At 46.3% G+C, this 19022-nt stretch overlaps 1 protein-coding gene across 3 annotated transcripts in view; it reads right to left on the bottom strand.

The window, feature by feature from the left end:
- The window catches only part of LOC140421187 (copper-transporting ATPase 1-like), a 155345-nt gene that overhangs the window by 60109 nt on the left and 76214 nt on the right, over window positions 1-19022 (bottom strand). For all 3 annotated transcript variants that reach the window (XM_072505690.1, XM_072505691.1, XM_072505692.1), the window contains 4 exons: window positions 15517-15608; window positions 14370-14497; window positions 12961-13115; window positions 8702-8836 (listed from right to left, as the gene is read on the bottom strand). In XM_072505690.1, coding sequence (XP_072361791.1) covers window positions 8702-8836; window positions 12961-13115; window positions 14370-14497; window positions 15517-15608 — 510 coding nt within the window. The remainder of the gene's footprint in view (window positions 1-8701; window positions 8837-12960; window positions 13116-14369; window positions 14498-15516; window positions 15609-19022) is intronic.

Genomic DNA, 19022 nt, shown 5'->3' with positions numbered 1-19022 from the left:
AGAAACTCAGAGATCTTTCTTTTTCTTTCAATGCCTCCCCATTTTCCTGCCCAAATCCTTTTTTATTAAGGTTAATAATTTTATATCTTTATTTGGACGGGTAAAAATTCCAGAAACTGCAGCGTTTTACTCCAGAGCGATGGTCAGGCAGGGGGCTTGGCCCTTCTAAACGTATTGTTTCATTCCTGGGCCGCCAATATCCACCAAATCTTACTGGGGATCAGTGAACCCTGTTCAATCTGGAGCCAAATGGATGCTTGCTCTTACACTACAAAATGGGCAGCACAGTGGTTAGCACTGCTGTCTCACAATGTAAAGGGCCAGGTCGAATTCCTACCCTGGGTGACTGTATGGAGTTTGCACGATCTCCCCATGTCTGCGGTCATTTCCTCCGGGTCCTCCGGTTTTCTCCCACAGTCCAAGATGTGCAGGTTAGGTGGATTGACCATGATAAATTGCCTTTTGGTGTCCAAACATTAGGTGGAATTACTGGGTTACGAGGATAGAATGGGTGAGTGGGCCCAGCTAGGTATGGTGCTCTTTCAGAGGGTCAATGCAGACTCCATGGGCTGAATTGTCTCCTTCTACGCTGTAGGGATTCTATAATTCTCCATCCACTCTCCTTGCCATAGTTAGTACACCATTGCCCTTATCTCCTACTGGATTCTCCTCGAACCCGGTGGTGGTGTCCTTTCTTAGAATCTGGAAACAGTTCAACAACGTTTTAAACTCCTTTCCTCGTCTTCACTGACCCCTATCTGTTACAATTTGTGGATGTGGTATATCTAGACTTCCAGAAGTCACATAAAAGATTGAACCAGAAGGTGAGATCACAGGGGACTGGGGGTAAAGTACCAGACTGGATTTGCATTGGCTGACTGACAGAAAGCAGAGGGTCGAGATAAATGGGTCCTTTTCTGGCTGGCAAACTGTAACTAGCGGGGTGCTGCAGGGTTCAGTCCTTGGAACTCAACTGTTTACAGTCTATATACATGATCTGCAAGCAGGGACAGAGTGTAACATAGCAAAATATGCAGATAATACTTAAATAGGTGGGAAAGCAGCTAGTGAAGAGGGTTTAAGATTTTACAGACGGAATAAGATAGGCTAGGAGATGGAGCCAAAATTTGGCAGATGGAATTTAATGGAGGTAAGGATGAGGTTATCCATTTTGGCCGAAAAAATAGAAAAGCAAATTATCTAAATGGAAAGCAGATTCAAATGTATCTGGCCAGTGAGATCGCAGAACATCAGTGTTCAGGAACAGCATGTAATAAAAACGGCAAATGGAATTTTAGCATTTATTGCAAAAGGACTGGAGTATAAAGCTAGAGAAGTGTCGTTGGAATTGTATAGGGTGTGGTGAGAACACATCTGGAGTATTGTGTCCAGTTTTGGTTTCCTTATTTGAGGAAGCATGTGGTGGCACTGCGTCAGTTCAGAGGAGGTTCACCAAATTTATACTGGGGATGAAAGGTTTGACATATGAGGAGAGATTAAACGGAGTGGGCTTCTCCACTCTGGAGTTCAGAAGGATGAGAGGGGATCTGATTGAGGTATATAAGAAACAAACGGGATTGATAAAGTAAATGTCGACCAAGTGTTATCCCTTGTAAGGCAATCCAGAATGGCACGTCACAGATATAGGTCGAGAGGCGGTAGATGAAATTAAATTAAAATCACTTATTGTCACTGTGGTGTTGGGTGTTCTAACACACAGAAGAGCCAACACAGTTGCATATGGTACAACACTTGTTTATTTAAACTTGCTATTTACAACTTGGTCTTTGCACTCTGCACGTGGGGGGCTCCCTGCTTGTGGTGTTTCAACAGCTCTTTCATGCTTCCTTCTCCCCAGACCTACTGACCTCCAGGTGTCGTGCTCGTGCTTTTTATGTGGTTGGTGTTCTTGTCTGTGATTGGTTGTGGTGTTGTGTACTCTGATTTGCCTGTTAGTGTGTCCATCATGATGTGTGTGTTTGAATATCATGACATCCCCCCTTTTTACAAAGATATGTGCCTACGTGGTAATAAATATGATCGTGACGTGAGTGCATCTAAGAGTGTGTGTGTGTCGTGTGCAGCATGTGTCTATGACGGAACTATGTACATGGGGCGATGTCGAGTGCGTCACATGAATCCAGTTGTACCATAACATAACAGAAATGCGAACGAGAGAAGAAGAAAAAAAATTTTGAACAGTTGTCCAGTCAGACGACATCTGGAACGATAAACAACAACAGGTTATCATGTAAAATTGTCCAACTTATTAAACATATGAACTGTATTATAAGTCCATTCTAATGGGTTTGCGACGAATTCGGGTTGACCGCCTTAAGGGTGGATCAAGAACCACCGGCTGCTGTGCAGGCATGGCCATGGGTGGCGATGGAAAGGGCGTGATGTGCGGCAGCTCCACAAAGTCATCCTCGGAAGCCTGTTGAGGATCTGGCGTGTTGTGTGGCTGTGAACGTGGAAGTCGGCGAAGGGCGCGCCGATTGCGGCGACGCACGGAACCATCCGGCATGCGAACCAGGAACGAGCGGGGAGCCACTTGTCGGAGGACTTCGGCCGGTGCTGACCAGCCACCATACGGTTGATGGACGCGTACTTTGTCTCCGGAGGACAGGGGGGGCAGGTCCGTCGCTCGTGTGTCGTACCGACCTTTCTGGCGATCACGCTGCAGTTGCATGTCCCGAAGAACCGCCTCATGGTCTGTTGTCGGTGCCAGGACGGAAGGTACCGTCGTCCTGAGGGAGCGACCCATTAGTAGCTGCGCTGGCGAGAGGCCCGTGGATAACGGGGCCGATCGATAGGCCAGCAAGGCAAGGTTAAAGTCCGATCCGGCATCAGCCGCCTTGCACAGGAGCCGCTTTGCGATGTGGACACCCTTTTCAGCCTTCCCGTTCGATTGTGGATGCAGAGGGCTGGATGTCACATGAGTGAAACCATATGCTGCGGCAAAGGACGACCATTCACGGCTGGCAAAACAAGGTCCATTGTCTGACATGACAGTCCTTGGAATGCCATGGCGAGCAAACGTTTCCTTGCAGGCCCCAATGACTGCGGACGACGTCAGATCATGGAGAGGCATGACTTCCGGGTAGTTTGAGAAGTAGTCTATAATAACAATGTAATCTCTGCCGAGCGCGTGAAATAGGTCAACACCCACCTTCGCCCAGGGGGACGTCACCATCTCGTGTGGTAGAAGTGTTTCCGGAGGTTGCGCCGGCTGAAACCTCTGACAGGTTGTGCAGTTGAGCACCATGTTGGCTATGTCTTCATTAATACCCGGCCAATATACCGCCGCCCGGGCCCTTCGTCTGCATTTTTCGACACCCAAGTGGCCTTCGTGTAGTTGACGAAGAATCATCTGGCGCACACTGTGTGGAATGACGATCCTATGCGATTTCATAAGGACCCCGTCTATATTGGTGAGATCATCTCGCACATTGTAAAACTGGGGGCACTGCCCTTTTAGCCACCCTTCCGTCATGTGGCGCATCACTCGCTGCAGCAGAGGGTCAGTCGCCGTCTCTGCGCGTATGTGGGCCAGACAAGGATCATCAGCTGGCATATTTGCTGCTGTCAGAGTCACGTGTGCCTCAATTTGACGCACGAACCCCTCCGCATCTGGTGGTGTGCTCACTGCTCGGGAAAGAGTGTCCGCCACTATGAGTTCCTTCCCCGGAGTGTAGATCAGTTCAAAATCGTACCTCCTGAGTTTGAGTAAGATGCGCTGGAGGCGAGGAGTCATGTCGTTCAGGTCTTTGTTAATGATGTTGACCAGGGGGCGGTGGTCAGTTTCGACCGTGAATCGTGGCAGGCCATACACATAGTCGTGGAACTTGTCCAGTCCAGTTAACAAGCCCAGGCATTCTTTTTCGATTTGCGCGTAGCGCTGTTCGGTAGGGGTCATGGCTCGTGAGGCATACGCAACCGGGGCCCATGATGACGTGCTGTCTTTTTGCAGGAGTACCGCTCCAATACCAGATTGGCTGGCGTCTGTTGAGATCTTTGTAGGGCGAGTCGCGTCAAAGAAGGCCAGCACTGGTGCCGTGACCAGTTTGTGCTTGAGCTCCTCCCATTCCTGCTGATGCGACTGGTGCCAGTTGAATTCCGTCGATTTTTTTACGAGATGGCGCATGTTTGTTGTATGAGAAGCCAGGTTGGGAATGAACTTCCCAAGGAAGTTGACCATGCCCAGGAATCTTAAGACAGCCTTCTTGTCAGCCGGTCGTGGCATGGCTGTGATGGCGCTAACCTTGTCTGCATCGGGACGGACCCCGGACCTTGAGATGTGGTCCCCGAGGAATTTCAGCTCCGTCTGGCCGAAAGCACACTTCGCACGGTTGAGACGCAGGCCATTTTGCCGTATGCGGGTGAAGACACGTCGAAGACGATGCATGTGTTCCTGCGGAGTGGTGGACCAAATGATGATATCGTCCACATATACACGTACCCCTTCGATGCCTTCCATCATCTGCTCCATAATGCGGTGGAATACTTCAGATGCCGAAATGATGCCGAATGGCATCCGGTTGTAGCAGAATCTGCCAAAAGGGGTGTTGAATGTGCATAGTCTTCGGCTGGCCGGGTCCAGTTGGATCTGCCAGAATCCTTTGGACGCATCCAATTTAGTGAATATGTTGGCTCGCGCCATCTCGCTGGTGAGGTCTTCTCGTTTTGGGATGGGATAGTGTTCCCGCATGATGTTGTTGTTCAGATCTTTTGGATCTATACATATACGGAGCTCGCCAGAGGGCTTCTTTACACAGACCATGGAGCTGACCCATGGCGTGGGCTCCGTGACCTTGGATAGGACCCCTTGGTCCTGAAGAATCTGCAGTTGTGCCTTGAGGCGGTCTTTGAGAGGCGCAGGAACCCTGCGAGGTGCGTGAACGACAGGGATGGCGTCCGGTCTGAGTCGAATCTTGTACGTGTGTGGCAATGTCCCCATGCCTTCAAAAACCTCCTGGTTGTGAGCGAGGAGGGAATGGAGATTCGCGTGGAACTCAGCATCCGGGAAGTCGGATATCTCATCTGGAGAGAGAGACATGATGCGCTGTACCAGGTGAAGGACCTTACACGCTTGTGCGCCCAGTAACGAGTCCTTTGATGAGCCCACAACTTCGAAGGGGAGTGTGGCCGTGTACCTCTTGTGAGTCACCTGTAGCTGGCAAGATCCTACGGACGGGATAACGTTCCCGTTATAGTCAACCATCTTAAGCCGGGATGGTGTGATGAGTGGTTTGACCTTCATGGCCTGGACTGCAGAGTAAGCAATCAGGTTGGCGGATGCGCCGGTGTCCAGACGGAAGGCGACGCGCGATCGGTTGACCGTCAGGGTGGCACACCACTCATCGTCTGGATTGATGGCATTGACCTTGTTGACATCAATGACGGCAACTCTGAAGTCATCCTGGTCATCTGCATCACTTAACTGGAAGTCTTGATGCGTGGGCTGGACGGTCCTGACTCGTGTGCGAGGTTGTCGAGGATGCGCCGGATCCATGGGTTGAGCCGCACGACAGCGGGCTGCGTAGTGGCCTATCATGGCACATCTGTTGCACTGTTGGTATTTTGCAGGACATTGCCCTTTTAAGTGTAGACCTCCACACTTGCTGCACGTCATGACGTCACGGCGTTCGTTGCGCCACTGCGCATGCGCAGTGCGATCTTGCGGTGGGCGCGCCTGCGCAGTGCGTCCCTCGTTGTGGCCGTTATTCTTGGCGCGCACCTGCGCGGGAGACCGCGAAAAGCGCGGGAAGCGGCCGCTGTCGTCCGGGCCGTGGGGCGGGAAGAAATCGACGGCCTGGATGCGTTCAACGTCGTGGGCGGCCTGGCTTGCCGATTCGACGGCTGGGGACCCCCTCCGTGCCAACTCGGACGCCTGAAATCGGGCAAAACGGCAGGTCGCATTTTCATGGAGGACACAGGCTTCCACAGCAGACGCTAAGGTGAGGCTCTTTATTTTAAGAAGCTGCTGGCGTAGGCCACTGGAGGCAACGCCAAAAACAATCTGGTCCCTGATCATGGACTCTGTGGTGGTGCCGTAACCGCAGGACTGCGCTAGAATCCGGAGGTGCGTCAAAAAGGGTTGAAAAAGCTCCTCCTTACCTTGCAGGCGTTGCTGAAAGATGTATCTTTCGAAAGTTTCGTTTACTTCAGTTTGAAAGTGCTGGTCCATTTTGAGGATGACCGTGTCATATTTGGCCTGGTTTTCGCCTTCCTCGAACACCAGTGAATTAAAGACATCATTTGGGTGGGGGCCTGCGTAGAAGAGGAGCATTGCAATCTTCGAATCATCCGAGACATTCTGTTTTTCGGTGGCACGGATGTACAGGTCAAATCGCTGCCTGTAGAGCTTCCAGTTGGTGCCTAGGTTCCCCGTGACTTGCATCGGCTGCGGTTTGCCGGTGTGGTCCATGTCCAGAATGGCAGGTTGGTAGGCAGGTATCGATCCACTCCTGTACCATGTGGTGTTGGGTGTTCTAACACACAGAAGAGCCAACACAGTTGCATATGGTACAACACTTGTTTATTTAAACTTGCTATTTACAACTTGGTCTTTGCACTCTGCACGTGGGGGGCTCCCTGCTTGTGGTGTTTCAACAGCTCTTTCATGCTTCCTTCTCCCCAGACCTACTGACCTCCAGGTGTCGTGCTCGTGCTTTTTATGTGGTTGGTGTTCTTGTCTGTGATTGGTTGTGGTGTTGTGTACTCTGATTTGCCTGTTAGTGTGTCCATCATGATGTGTGTGTTTGAATATCATGACAGTCACAAGTAGGCCGAGAACTGAGATCAGAATCATCATAGAATTTACAGTGCAGGAGGAGGCCATTCGGCCCATCGAGTCTGCACCAGCCCACACCTCCGCCCTATCCCCGTAACCCAGTAACCCCACCCAACCTTTTTGGATATCAAGGGCAATTTAGCATGGCCTATCCACCTAACCTGCCCATCTTTGGACTGTGGGAGAAAACCGGAGCACCTGGAGGAAACCCACGCAGATACGGGGAGAACGTTCAGAATCCGCACAGACAGTGACCCAAGCCGGGAGCTGTGAAGCAACTGTGCTAACCACTGTGCTACTGTACTGCCCACAAGGAACCTCTTCTCGCAGAGGGTGATGAATATGCGGAACTTGCTGCCCACAGTGCAGTGGAATCAGAGTCATTAAATGGTTCCAAGAAGAAGCTAGATATATTTCTGTAAAAAAAAAGGATATGACGAACAGGTAGGGAGGTGTACTTGAGACCAGGAAGAGATCAGCCATGATCTGATTGAATGGCAGAGCAGGGTCAAAGGACCTAATTGCCTACTTCTGCTCCTAATTCTTATGTACCTAATCATCTCTTCTTACCTTCTGGGCTGGGCTCAACATTTAACTCGTGGAAATTTAAGTACTTTGGTAACCCGTTTGTAGAGGGGAGGTTTGCCAGCTTTAGAGAGTTAGAAGGCAAACTTCAGCTCTAGTCTTTTTCTTTACTTTCAAGTTCACAACTTCCCTCGCACAGCTTTCCCTTTCTTTCCTGTGGCTCCATCTACGTCCTTGCTGGAGAAGATTCTATCCTTGGCTCAGCCGGGGAGTCTATCTCAGACCTACATAGACACATTCTCTTGTCTGATCCCTCCCACTAAACGGGGTGAGGGTGAAACGGGAGAATGAGTTAGGCTCTATATTCACGACCGAAGCTCGGAGGGAGGGCCTTTATATGGTCAACTCCACGACCTCATGTGCCAGGATGAGCCTAATTCTGTTCAAGGTGCTAGGCAAGGATGAGTGGGCTTTTTCCTGAATATTGAGAACAGATGTGATCACTGTTCATGTATCGTCAGTGATCATAAGCATTTGTTTTGGTCCTGCCCCAGACTCGCCAGAGTAATACTTGTGGTACAGAAAAATGAAAATCGCTTATTGTCACAAGTAGGCTTCAAATGAAGTTACTGTGAAAAGCCCCTAGTCGCCACATTTCCGGCGCCTGTTCGGGAGGCTGTTACGGGAATTGAACCGTGCTGCTGGCCTGCCTTGGTCTGCTTTCAAAGCCAGCGATTTAGCCCTGTGCTAAACAGCCCTGACTCTTGTTAGAATCCTTTCAGACTTCAGTTGAATCTTTTCAATTTGCTGCTTCAACTCGGCTGTATCAGCCTCTTTGCCTTCAGACAAGAATGCTCTGCTTTTAAAATATTACTCTTTTTTCCCTGTCTTTATCTGCAGTCTAGAAAACACAAGGGTTGCCAGATCAGACATCACTTCCAAAAGCCTTTTCTCCAAAACCCTGTTTTTCACCCCAGTTTTCTCCAAAACTGCCTCTCGCCACAGCTTCTCAAAATGTGTCCCTGCATTCCTTGGCTCACCTCGTAATGGTCTCATCTCCCCAAGCTAAAATAAACAAACACACTAGCCAGAGGGAGCAATGCCCGGGATGCTCTGATGTGCATATCTCCATCATACTTTGGCATTACCAGCTAAATCATCAGGAGTAATGCCACATCTATATCTTTAATAATATTCCACACTATTTTCATTTAAAAGAGCATCTGAGGCAACAATGCCCTGAGCCACTACTGATTTACATCAACAAATGAGGAAGTGACATTGTTTTAGTCTCAATGACTACATTTCAGATTTCAAACCAAATCGTCTGCATTCACTGCCTATACAGACATGTCATTCTGCTTAAGTGCTGATACTTACGGGGAAATATTCTTCCACAAGGTTAAAATTGAAAAATCCGATGATAATCCATGCAATCAGAGTGGCAACAGAAACCCCAACAATGAACGGGACAAAGTACCCACTCAGCTTATCCGCAAACTGCTGAATGGGAGCCTGAAAAAGAAACGCAATAAATTGTGGACTTGTATTAAATTTAAATTGAGTCTAAATCTAGGTGGATGGCAGGTGGAAGTCAGAGAGATCATTCTTCCAACCTTTGCCATCAATTTGAACATTTTCTGGATGGACATTGGATGTATAAATCTGCCCAAATATGGCAGAAGGCATCAATATGCAAATATCACTATTAAATCACATGATGTATTTCCAACATTTGTGCCTTACCAATGAACTAGTAAATTCAACATGTAACACAAAAAAAACCCTTCATTTGGTACTAATGCATGCTTTGCATTATGGGCCATTAGGATGGAAAAATAAATATCCATCTCTCCACTCCAACACAAGCAACCAACTTGCAGGGAATGTAAACAGCTCCAGCATCTGACAAAGTTATGACAATGAGCTGACTCTCACAAGATTGTCTGAGTCAGGAACAAATGATCGGTAGAAGTCCTATTCTAGCACAACTGCTGCCATTGTGGCAGGCAGAAAAATATGCACTAAAAGTTCAGCTGCTGGTACACATGTTTCTGATCATGAAAAAAGAGGCAACTTCTCCTCTTTTCTTCCAAAAAAATCGACCATGTCTTGAACTTTTACAAGGGAACTTTACAAGCCCAAAGATGTGTAGGTTAGGTGGATTGGCCATGCTAAATTGCCCATTAGTGCCCAGGGTTGTGCGGGTTAGGAGGGGTTATGGGGCTGGATGGGGAGCCTGGGTGGGTGCTCTTTCAGAGGGTGGGTGCAGACTCGATGGGTCGAATGGCCTCCTTCTGCGCTGTAGGGATTCTATGAACACCCAGAATATTTGTTCTTTTGAATTAGCTACTGGGAGATGAAGGAACAAGACCACCAGTTTTCACTTCCTGAGAAACAACTAGACTGTACTGGCACCTCCTGTGACTGAGTTAACTTTCAGAAGGAGGGGTATGGCAGTCAGCATACAGGGATCAACCTGAAACTTGACAATAATACCTGCAAATATACACTTCAGGGTTCAATGTTTTTGAACATCACAGTTAGTTAGTGGACCACTTACCATAAACATATTCTGCAATTGCAATTAAACGTCCAAGTATTACACACCCCACAGCCAATGAATACTTTCTATTCAATTCCAAAGGACTGATTACAAGACAGAAATGCTTTGAAACTGGACACTTAAGACAGACTAAAGGTCAACATCTATAATTATGGTGTAAACAAAAGATTCTGCTTAAATACACCAAGCAAAGATGCAGAGATATATAGCAACAAAGAAATGGTACAACTAAGAAACAGATCAAAGTTTTATAAATCTTGTTGCTTAGATCGTAAAAAGCCAAATCGTGAACAATAAAGAGCAGCACTCCCATTTTTATCGTGGTTTTTATTTCATCTTGGAAAGGGCAAGAGAAAGACTAATTGTTTTCCAAGTAGCTTTTGAAAAGTCATTTTATTTACCATTTCTGAAACGATCTCTCTCAACAGTGTTCAATGGAGAAGTGTGCCTTTCCTTCAGTTCCACCAAGAGTGGATAAGTAGCACCACTACTGACTGAGTTGGCTGACTCCTGAAGGACATAGCCGCCAGACTGGGTCTGTGGCAGGTGGTGTGGGAACCAAGAGGGAAGAACAGTTACCTCACTAACCTGCCAAACGCAGATGGATCTGTCCATACAGTATCGCTAAGAGTGACCACCGCACAGTCCTTGCGGAGGCAGACTCCCGTTTCGCATTGAGGACAACCTCCATTGTGTTGTGCGGCACTACCACTGGGTAACTAGGATAGATTTCGAACAGATCTATCAACTCAAGACTGGGCAACCAGGAGGCGCTGTGGGCCATTAGCAGCAACAGAATTGTAGCCATAATCTGTAACCTCATGGCCTGGCACATCCTCCACTCGACCATTACTGCCAAGCCAGGGAATCAACCCTTTTTCCATGAAGAGTGCAGGAGTACATGCCAGGAGCAGCACCAGACATACCTAAAAATGAGATGTCAACCTGGTGAAGCTCCAGAACAGGACTACTAGTATGCCTGAGGCCGGTTTAGCTCAGTTGGCTGGACAGCTAGTTTATGATGCAGAGCAAGACCGACAGAGTAGGTTCAATTCTCCTACCGGTTGAGGTTATTCATGAAGGCCCTGCCTTCTCAACCTTGCCCCTCACCAGAGATATGGTGATCCTCAGATTAAATCACCACCAGTTTCACAGAGGTACCATGGGGAATTTGTTTCATTCCACATGGTATCAAGAAATGGCTGAAGACACTAGGTACAAAGAACAAAGAAAAGTACAGCACAGGAACAGGCCCTTCGGCCCTCCAAGCCTGCGCCGACCATGTTGCCCGTCTAAACTAAAATCTTCTACACTTTCGGGGTCCGTATCCCTCTATTCCCTCCTATTCATGTATTTGTCAAGATGCCCCTTAAACGTCACTATCGTCCCTGCTTCCACCACCTTCTCCGGCAGCGAGTTCCAGGCACCCACTACCCTCTGTGTAAAAAAACTTGCCTCGTACATCTACTCTAAACCTTGCCCCTCGCGCACCTTAAACCAATTCCCCCTAGTAATTGACCCCTCTACCCTGGGAAAAAGTCTCTGACTATCCACTCTGTCTATGCCCCTCATAATTTTGTAGACCTCCTTCGTTCCAGTGAGAACAAACCAAGTTTATTCAACCTCTCCTCATAGCTAATGCCCTCCATACCAGGCAACATCCTGGTAAATCTCTTCTGCACCCTCTCTATAGCCTCCACATCCTTCTGGTAGTGTGGCGACCAGAATTGAACACTATACTCCAAGTGTGGCCTAACTAAGGTTCTATACAGCTGCAACATGACTTGCCAATTCTTATACTCAATGCCCCGGCCAATAAAGGCAAGCATGCCGTATGCCTTCTTGGACTACCTTCTCCACCTGTGTTGCCCCTTTCAGTGACCTGTGGACCTGTATATTAGATCTCTCTGACTGTCAATACTCTTGAGGACTCTACCATTCACTGTATAATCCCTAACTGTATTAAACCTTCCAAAATGCATTACCTTACATTTGTCCGGATTAAACTCCATCTGCCATCTCGCCGCCCAAGTCTCCAAACGATCTAAATCCTGCTGTACTCTCTGACAGTCTTCATCGCTATCCGCAATTCCACCAACCTTTGTGTCGTCTACAAACTTACTAATCAGACCAGTTACATTTTCCTCCAAATCATTTACATATACCACGAACAGCAAAGGTTCTAGCACTGATCCCTACGGAACACCACTAGTCACAGCCCTCCAATCAGAAAAGCACCCTTCCATTGCTACTCTTTGCCTTCTATGACCTAGCCAGTTCTGTATCCATCTTGCCAGCTCACCTCTGATCCAGTGTGACTTCACATTTTGTACCAGACTGCCAGGTACTGCAAAGGCTATGGGCCCTGGCAATTTTCCAGCAATAGCACTGATGATTTCTGCTCCAGAACTTCTTGTGCCCCGAGCTAAGCTGTTCCCTATTGTCATGATATGTAAACATGCAGCTAATGAACACAGAGAATAGGACACGACCAATGAGCAGTCAGGACACTCAGGGGTGGTATCTCACTATAAAAGGGATGAGGCACTCACACCCCACCTCTTTACACAGACCAACATCTACAGAGTGAGACAGGGTGTATCCTCAGCATCACACCCCAGCACGTGGCTTAGAGCAAGGCTGGTTCAGTTAGACTGAGTTACTACATTTAGATTACAGTAAGAAGTCTTACAACACCAGGTTAAGTCCAACAGGTTTGATTCGAATCACTAGCTTTCGGAGCGCTGATCCTTCCTCAGGTGAATCTGTGGAGATGCCGGCGTTAGACTGGGGTGATCACATTAAGAAGTCTTACAACAGGTTAAAGTCCAACAGGTTTGTTTTGAATCACTAGCTTTCAGAGTGCTGCTCCTTCCTCAGGTGAATGAGCCACATCATGGCTACATTTAGATTAGCAGAGAATCGAACTCATTTCAAAGTCTGGGGCATCTTTTACTCAAAAACTGCATCAAGTGGCAGCTTGTGTTGTACCAAATTACATACCACAACACCTATAATGGGGATAATCACCATAAATCCCCAAAGTCAGGAACAATGAGCACAAAGACTTTACCTTAGAGGTTTGAGCTTCTTCTACAAGCTTCACAATCTGGGAGAGGGTGGTTTCAGATCCAACATGAGTAGCTTCAACCAATAAAGCTCCGTGCTGATTAATGGAGCCTGCAATCACACTGCTCCCCAGTTTTTTAGTGACTGGCATTGCTTCACCTACAAACAATGCACAACAAGGAAGAGACTGAAATTATGTAACTACAAATAGCTGCAATGATTGTTCCATGTAACAATAACAAACTCCAGCATGGTTTCATTATGAATACTTGTAACATGGCACCTGGGGAGAACAGAGCACATAACAACAAATTAAAACAGGAGGTCCTAGGAAAACTCAGCAGATCTGGCAGCATCTGCGGAGAGGGAAACAAAGGTAACATTTCAAGTTCAACATGATTCTTCGTCAAAACCATCATTTTTGACTCAACGAAGTAAACTTCTCCGATGCTGCCAGAATGGAGTATTATCAGCACTTGGTGTTTTTATTTCAGATTTCCAGTATCCTCAGTATTTTGCTTTTATTTTACAGCAAGTTACATATCTTTCGGTGAGGTACAGGTCAGTAACCCAGTTGTGGGGTTTACATTTATCGGAATTCAATGGGGATATATCAGAGAGGTGTTAACAAAGAACAGTACAGCACAGGAACAGGCCCTTCAAGACTGCGCCGATCACGTGTCCTATCTAGACCAACCGCCTGCATCCTTCTGTACATAATCCCTATTTGTTGTCCTTTGTCACAAGCAGGTTAGAAACAAATGGGTGTACACATACAAACAAATTGGTGTATACATACAAGCATTTGTTTCGAGCCTGTTGTCACAAGCAATGAGGAATTACTTTCCCCACTTTCCTTTAATGATTCTCTTCTTGCCTATAAGGAGGTAGGGCAGATGGCCAGCAACAAGCTCTCTCTGTCAACTGTGAAAAGGTATACGACAACAGTTCAAGATTGCTTTCCCTTCGGTTTTCCCTCCTCTGTCCCTCGTGGACAGCACATAATCTTATTGAGAACTTCCTCCTGATTGCATAGCTAACATTGAGCACGTAATATTGCAGGGTAAACCGGGGGAAATTCAAGTTCCATAACTTCATGGTACAATAATTACAGATTGCTCAAATTTACAGGTGTCATGTGCAGTCAGAATAGTGTAAACTCCAGTCAATATTTTTAAAGATTGTAGTGACAATGTTCTTTTTACATTGCTTAGCCCCAATAAGCAGCATGGAGAACAATCTGTGAAGTCATTTCTGAAAAATACTTGGGAGTTGCCTGGGACCTCCTTGGTACCTTACAAACTAAAACAAGAGTGCAAAAAATGTTTTGAGTGCATTTCCAATCTGCACTCCCTGAACACTCTACAATACTCCTCTTTGAACTGCGAACATGGAAGGTTACTCCGCCCTTACCGGTAATCAGAGATTCGTCAGCCATTGAATGACCTTCAATAACTCTGCCATCTACAGGGAATTTTCCACCTGGGACCACCTTTACAATATCTCCTCGTTGTACCAACTCGACATCGATTTGTTCTTCACTAAGGAGCCATTTTGAGAAACAGAAAATGGTAATAATAATTCACAATTTATCCAAACAATGCAAATCCATGAATTATTTTTGTTCAACAAAGACAATTTGTATTGCAAAATAATAGTCAGGGACAAGATATTGATCACTTAATGATTATTATGCATGTTCAACATTTTTTGGAAAGTGTTAAGAATTGGGGAAATTAAGATTTGAAAATGAAATTGGGATAACAAAATAAAAAAGGAAGTTGATCAGTACAGCTGCCTGAAGAGATTTTGATCTGCGAATGAGCATATCAGTGAAAAGCAAGTGTTTACCTATACGACGAGGGGAAAACAATGAGGTATAAAAGACGTAGCTTCAAAGTGGAGGCGCAAGTAAATTGACACGTGCTAAAAGCCGGTTCCACAGGGTGGATAACGTCAAGGGAAAGAATGATATATCCATAGTACAACAGCTGGAGAAAGGGGCACAGTACTAGCCACCATCACAGTCACATCCAGCTGCAGAAACATTCTCCCAACCACAAGTTATTGCAAAACAGGTAGCCAGTTACGATCCAAAATTCAAACCAAGATGATTCCGCCTTAGCTGAAACTGAAGACAGTTTTCCCAAACATGGCCAAATAACCTGTGGGTGGAAATTATCTACCGGATTTAGCTCAGAGTAATATAATATTGGATGCTGTTTGGGAGATAAGAGAATGTCTCAGAGAAACGTAGGTAGTTGTGAACTAAGGTGTAACTTCATGTAATACTGGGTGTGTATAGCCATCAGTGTAATTAAGTGTTGTCATGTACTATAGTCCTTGTTGTCATTTCTTTTTCTCCTTTTGAGTTAATAAAGATTCTTTATTAATTGATCACACAATGACTGGACTATTGCTCCCTGGTTTGCAAATCTTTTCTCTCAGGGTATCAAATTGAAAATATACACCACTAAAAACTAGTGTTCCAAGTTATCCTTCTGGGTTTTGGGATACCCTCACATTTAACATCAGCGGGGTTCTTAACAAAAGCACACACCTTAAAATGGAATGGTCTTCATTTATCTTCACTATGGTTGCCTCAGTCGCCTGCAGTGACATCAGCTTTGCAAGTGCTTCTGATGTCTTGCTCTGCAACAACAATATTCTTAAAATTAATTTTTTAAAGTGCATATTTTAAAAAGTTGCAATGCAGAGCATCAAAGCAAAAGGGTTGGTTTAGCTCAATGGGCTGGGCAGCTGGTTTGTGAAGAAGAACAAGGCCAGCAGCGTGGGTTCAATTCCCATACCAGATGAGAATTCTGAATTCTCCCTCTGTGTACCCGAACTGGCGCCGGAATTTGGCGACTAGGGGCTTTTCACAGTAACTTCATTGCAGTGTTAATATAAGCCTATTTGTGACAATAAAGAGATTATTTATTTTATTTAAAGAAATCCTGATCTAATTGAAATTCCCCTATTACTGCGAGTAGGCTTCTGAACAACACATGAGCTTCAAAAGACGATCAATAAATTTCTATGAAACTTCAGAAGTTCAACTGTTAAAAGGTATTAGCCAAATATCTAAAATTAAACTGCTTTGCCATTCTAATTTGCATATTCATAATTGCAATGGAAAAATAATTTAATGTAACTGAAGCCTGCAATTATTATTTTTTTTAGAAATATTTTTATTCAAATTTTTACATATTTTCAACAAACACCCCCCTTACAGAAAAAAGAAAAACAAAGAACACAGAAATAAACATCTTACAACTACATCACGAATTCCCCCAATATACAAACCCTCCATTAAGCAATAATAAACACAGTACAAAACACAAAGTACACCCCCTCCACCCCCCACGGGTTGCTGCTGACCAGCTCCGAACACTCCGCTAGAAAGTCTAGGAACGGTTGCCACCGCCTGAAGAACCCTTGCACAGATCCTCTCAAATTTTACCATCTCCAATTTAATGAACCCTGCCATGTCGCTGATCCAGGCTTCCACGCTTGGGGACCTCGCATCTTTCCACTGTAGCAGAATCCTCCGCCGGTCGAGTGAGGGAACCATGGTTGACAAGAGAGGTTGAATGTCTTGTTAAGAGGAAAAAGGAGACTTATGTAAGGCTGAGGAAACAAGGTTCAGACAGGGCATTGGAGGGATACAAGATAGCCAGGAGGGAACTGAAGAAAGGGATTAGGAGAGCTAAGAGAGGGCATGAACAATCTCTGGCGGGTAGGATCAAGGAAAACCCCAAGGCCTTTTACACATATGTGAGAAATATGAGAATGACTAGAGCAAGGGTAGGTCCGATCAAGGACAGTAGCGGGAGATTGTGTATTGAGTCTGAAGAGATAGGAGAGGTCTTGAACGAGTACTTTTCTTCTGTATTTACAAATGAGAGGGGCGATATTGTTGGAGAGGACAGTGTGAAACAGATTGGTAAGCTCGAGGAAATACTTGTTAGGAAGGAAGATGTGTTGGGCATTTTGAAAAACTTGAGGATAGACAAGTCCCCCGGGCCTGACGGGATATATCCAAGGATTCTATGGGAAGCAAGAGATGAAATTGCAGAGCCGTTGGCAATGATCTTTTCGTCCTCACTGTCAACAGGGGTGGTACCAGGGGATTGGAGAGTGGCAAATGTCGTGCCCCTGTTCAAAAAAGGGACTAGGGATAACCCTGGGAATTACAGGCCAGTTAGTCTTACTTCGGTGGTAGGCAAAGTAATGGAAAGGGTACTGAAGGATAGGATTTCTGAGCATCTGGAAAGACACTGCGTGATTAGGGATAGTCAGCACGGATTTGTGAGGGGTAGGTCTTGCCTTACAAGTCTTATTGAATTCTTTGAGGAGGTGACCAAGCATGTGGATGAAGGTAAAGCAGTGGATGTAGTGTACATGGATTTTAGTAAGGCATTTGATAAAGTTCCCCATGGTAGGCTTATGCAGAAAGTAAGGAGGCTTGGGATAGTGGGAAATTTGGTAGTTGGATAACGAACTGGCTAACCGATATAAGTCAGAGAGTGGTGGTGGATGGCAAATATTCAGCCTGGATCCCAGTTACCAGTGGCGTACCGCAGGGATCAGTTCTGGGTCCTCTGCTGTTTGTGATTTTCATTAATGACTTGGATGAGGGAGTTGAAGGGTGGGTCAGTAAATTTGCAGACGATACGAAGATTGGTGGAGTTGTGGATAGTAAGGAGGGCTGTTGTCGGCTGCAAAGAGACACAGATAGGATGCAGAGCTGGGCTGAGAAGTGGCAGATGGGGTTTAACCCTGAAAAGTGTGAGGTTGTCCATTTTGGAAGGACAAATATGAATGCGGAATACAGGGTTAACGGTAGAGGTCTTGGCAATGTGGAGGAGCAGAGAGATCTTGGGGTCTATGTTCATACATCTTTGAAAGTTGCCACTCAAGTGGATAGAGCTGTGAAGAAGGCCAATGGTGTGCTCGCATTCATTAACAGAGGGATTGAATTTAAGAGCCGTGAGGTGATGATGCAGCTGTACAAAACTTTGGTAAGGCCACATTTGGAGTACTGTGTACAGTTCTGGTCGCCTCATTTTAGGAAGGATGTGGAAGCTTTGGAAAAGGTGCAAAGAAGATTTACCAGGATGTTGCCTGGAATGGAGAGTAGGTCTTACGAGGAAAGGTTGAGGGTGCTAGGCCTTTTCTCATTAGAACGGAGAAGGATGAGGGGCGACTTGATCGAGGTTTATAAGATGATCAGGGGAATAGATAGAGTAGACAGTCAGAGACTTTTTCCCCGGGTGGAACAAACCATTACAAGGGGACATAAATTTAAGGTGAAAGGTGGAAGATATAGGAGGGATATCAGAGGTAGGTTCTTTACCCAGAGAGTAGTGGGGGCATGGAAGGCACTGCCTGTGGAAGTAGTTGAGTCGGAAACATTAGGGACCTTCAAGCAGCTATTGGATAGGTACATGGATTACGGTAAAATGATATAGTGTAGATTTATTTGTTCTTAAGGGCAGCACGGTAGCATTGTGGATAGCACAATTGCTTCACAGCTCCAGGGTCCCAGGTTCGATTCCAGCTTGGGTCACTGTCTGTGCGGAGTCTGCACGTCCTCCCCGTGTCTGCGTGGGTTTCCTCCGGGTGGTCCGGTTTCCTCCCACAGTCCAAAGATGTGCAGGTTAGGTGAATTGGCCAATGATAAATTGCCCTTCGTGTCCAAAATTGCCCTTGGTGTTGGGTGGAGGTGTTGAGTTTGGGTAGGGTGCTCTTTCCAAGAGCCGGTGCAGACTCAAAGGGCCGAATGGCCTCCTTCTGCACTGTAAATACAATGATAATCTATGATTAATCTAGGACAAAGGGTCAGCACAACATCGTGGGCCGAAGGGCCTGTTCTGTGCTGTATTTTCTATGTTCTATGGGCTACCAGGGACACAAAGGCCAGATACCGGCCTCTTTCGCCTCCAGCACTCCCGGCTCGTCCGATACCCCAAATAGTGCTAACCCCCCGCTCGGCTTAACCCGGGTGTTCACCACCTTAGACACCGTCCTCGCAATATCCCTCCAGAACCCATCCAGCGCCGG

The sequence above is a fragment of the Scyliorhinus torazame genome, chromosome 5 (assembly GCF_047496885.1).
Source record: "Scyliorhinus torazame isolate Kashiwa2021f chromosome 5, sScyTor2.1, whole genome shotgun sequence".
NCBI lineage: Eukaryota > Metazoa > Chordata > Chondrichthyes > Carcharhiniformes > Scyliorhinidae > Scyliorhinus > Scyliorhinus torazame.
Note: the sequence above shows the minus strand (reverse complement) of the source record. Positions and strands in the feature narration are given on the sequence as shown.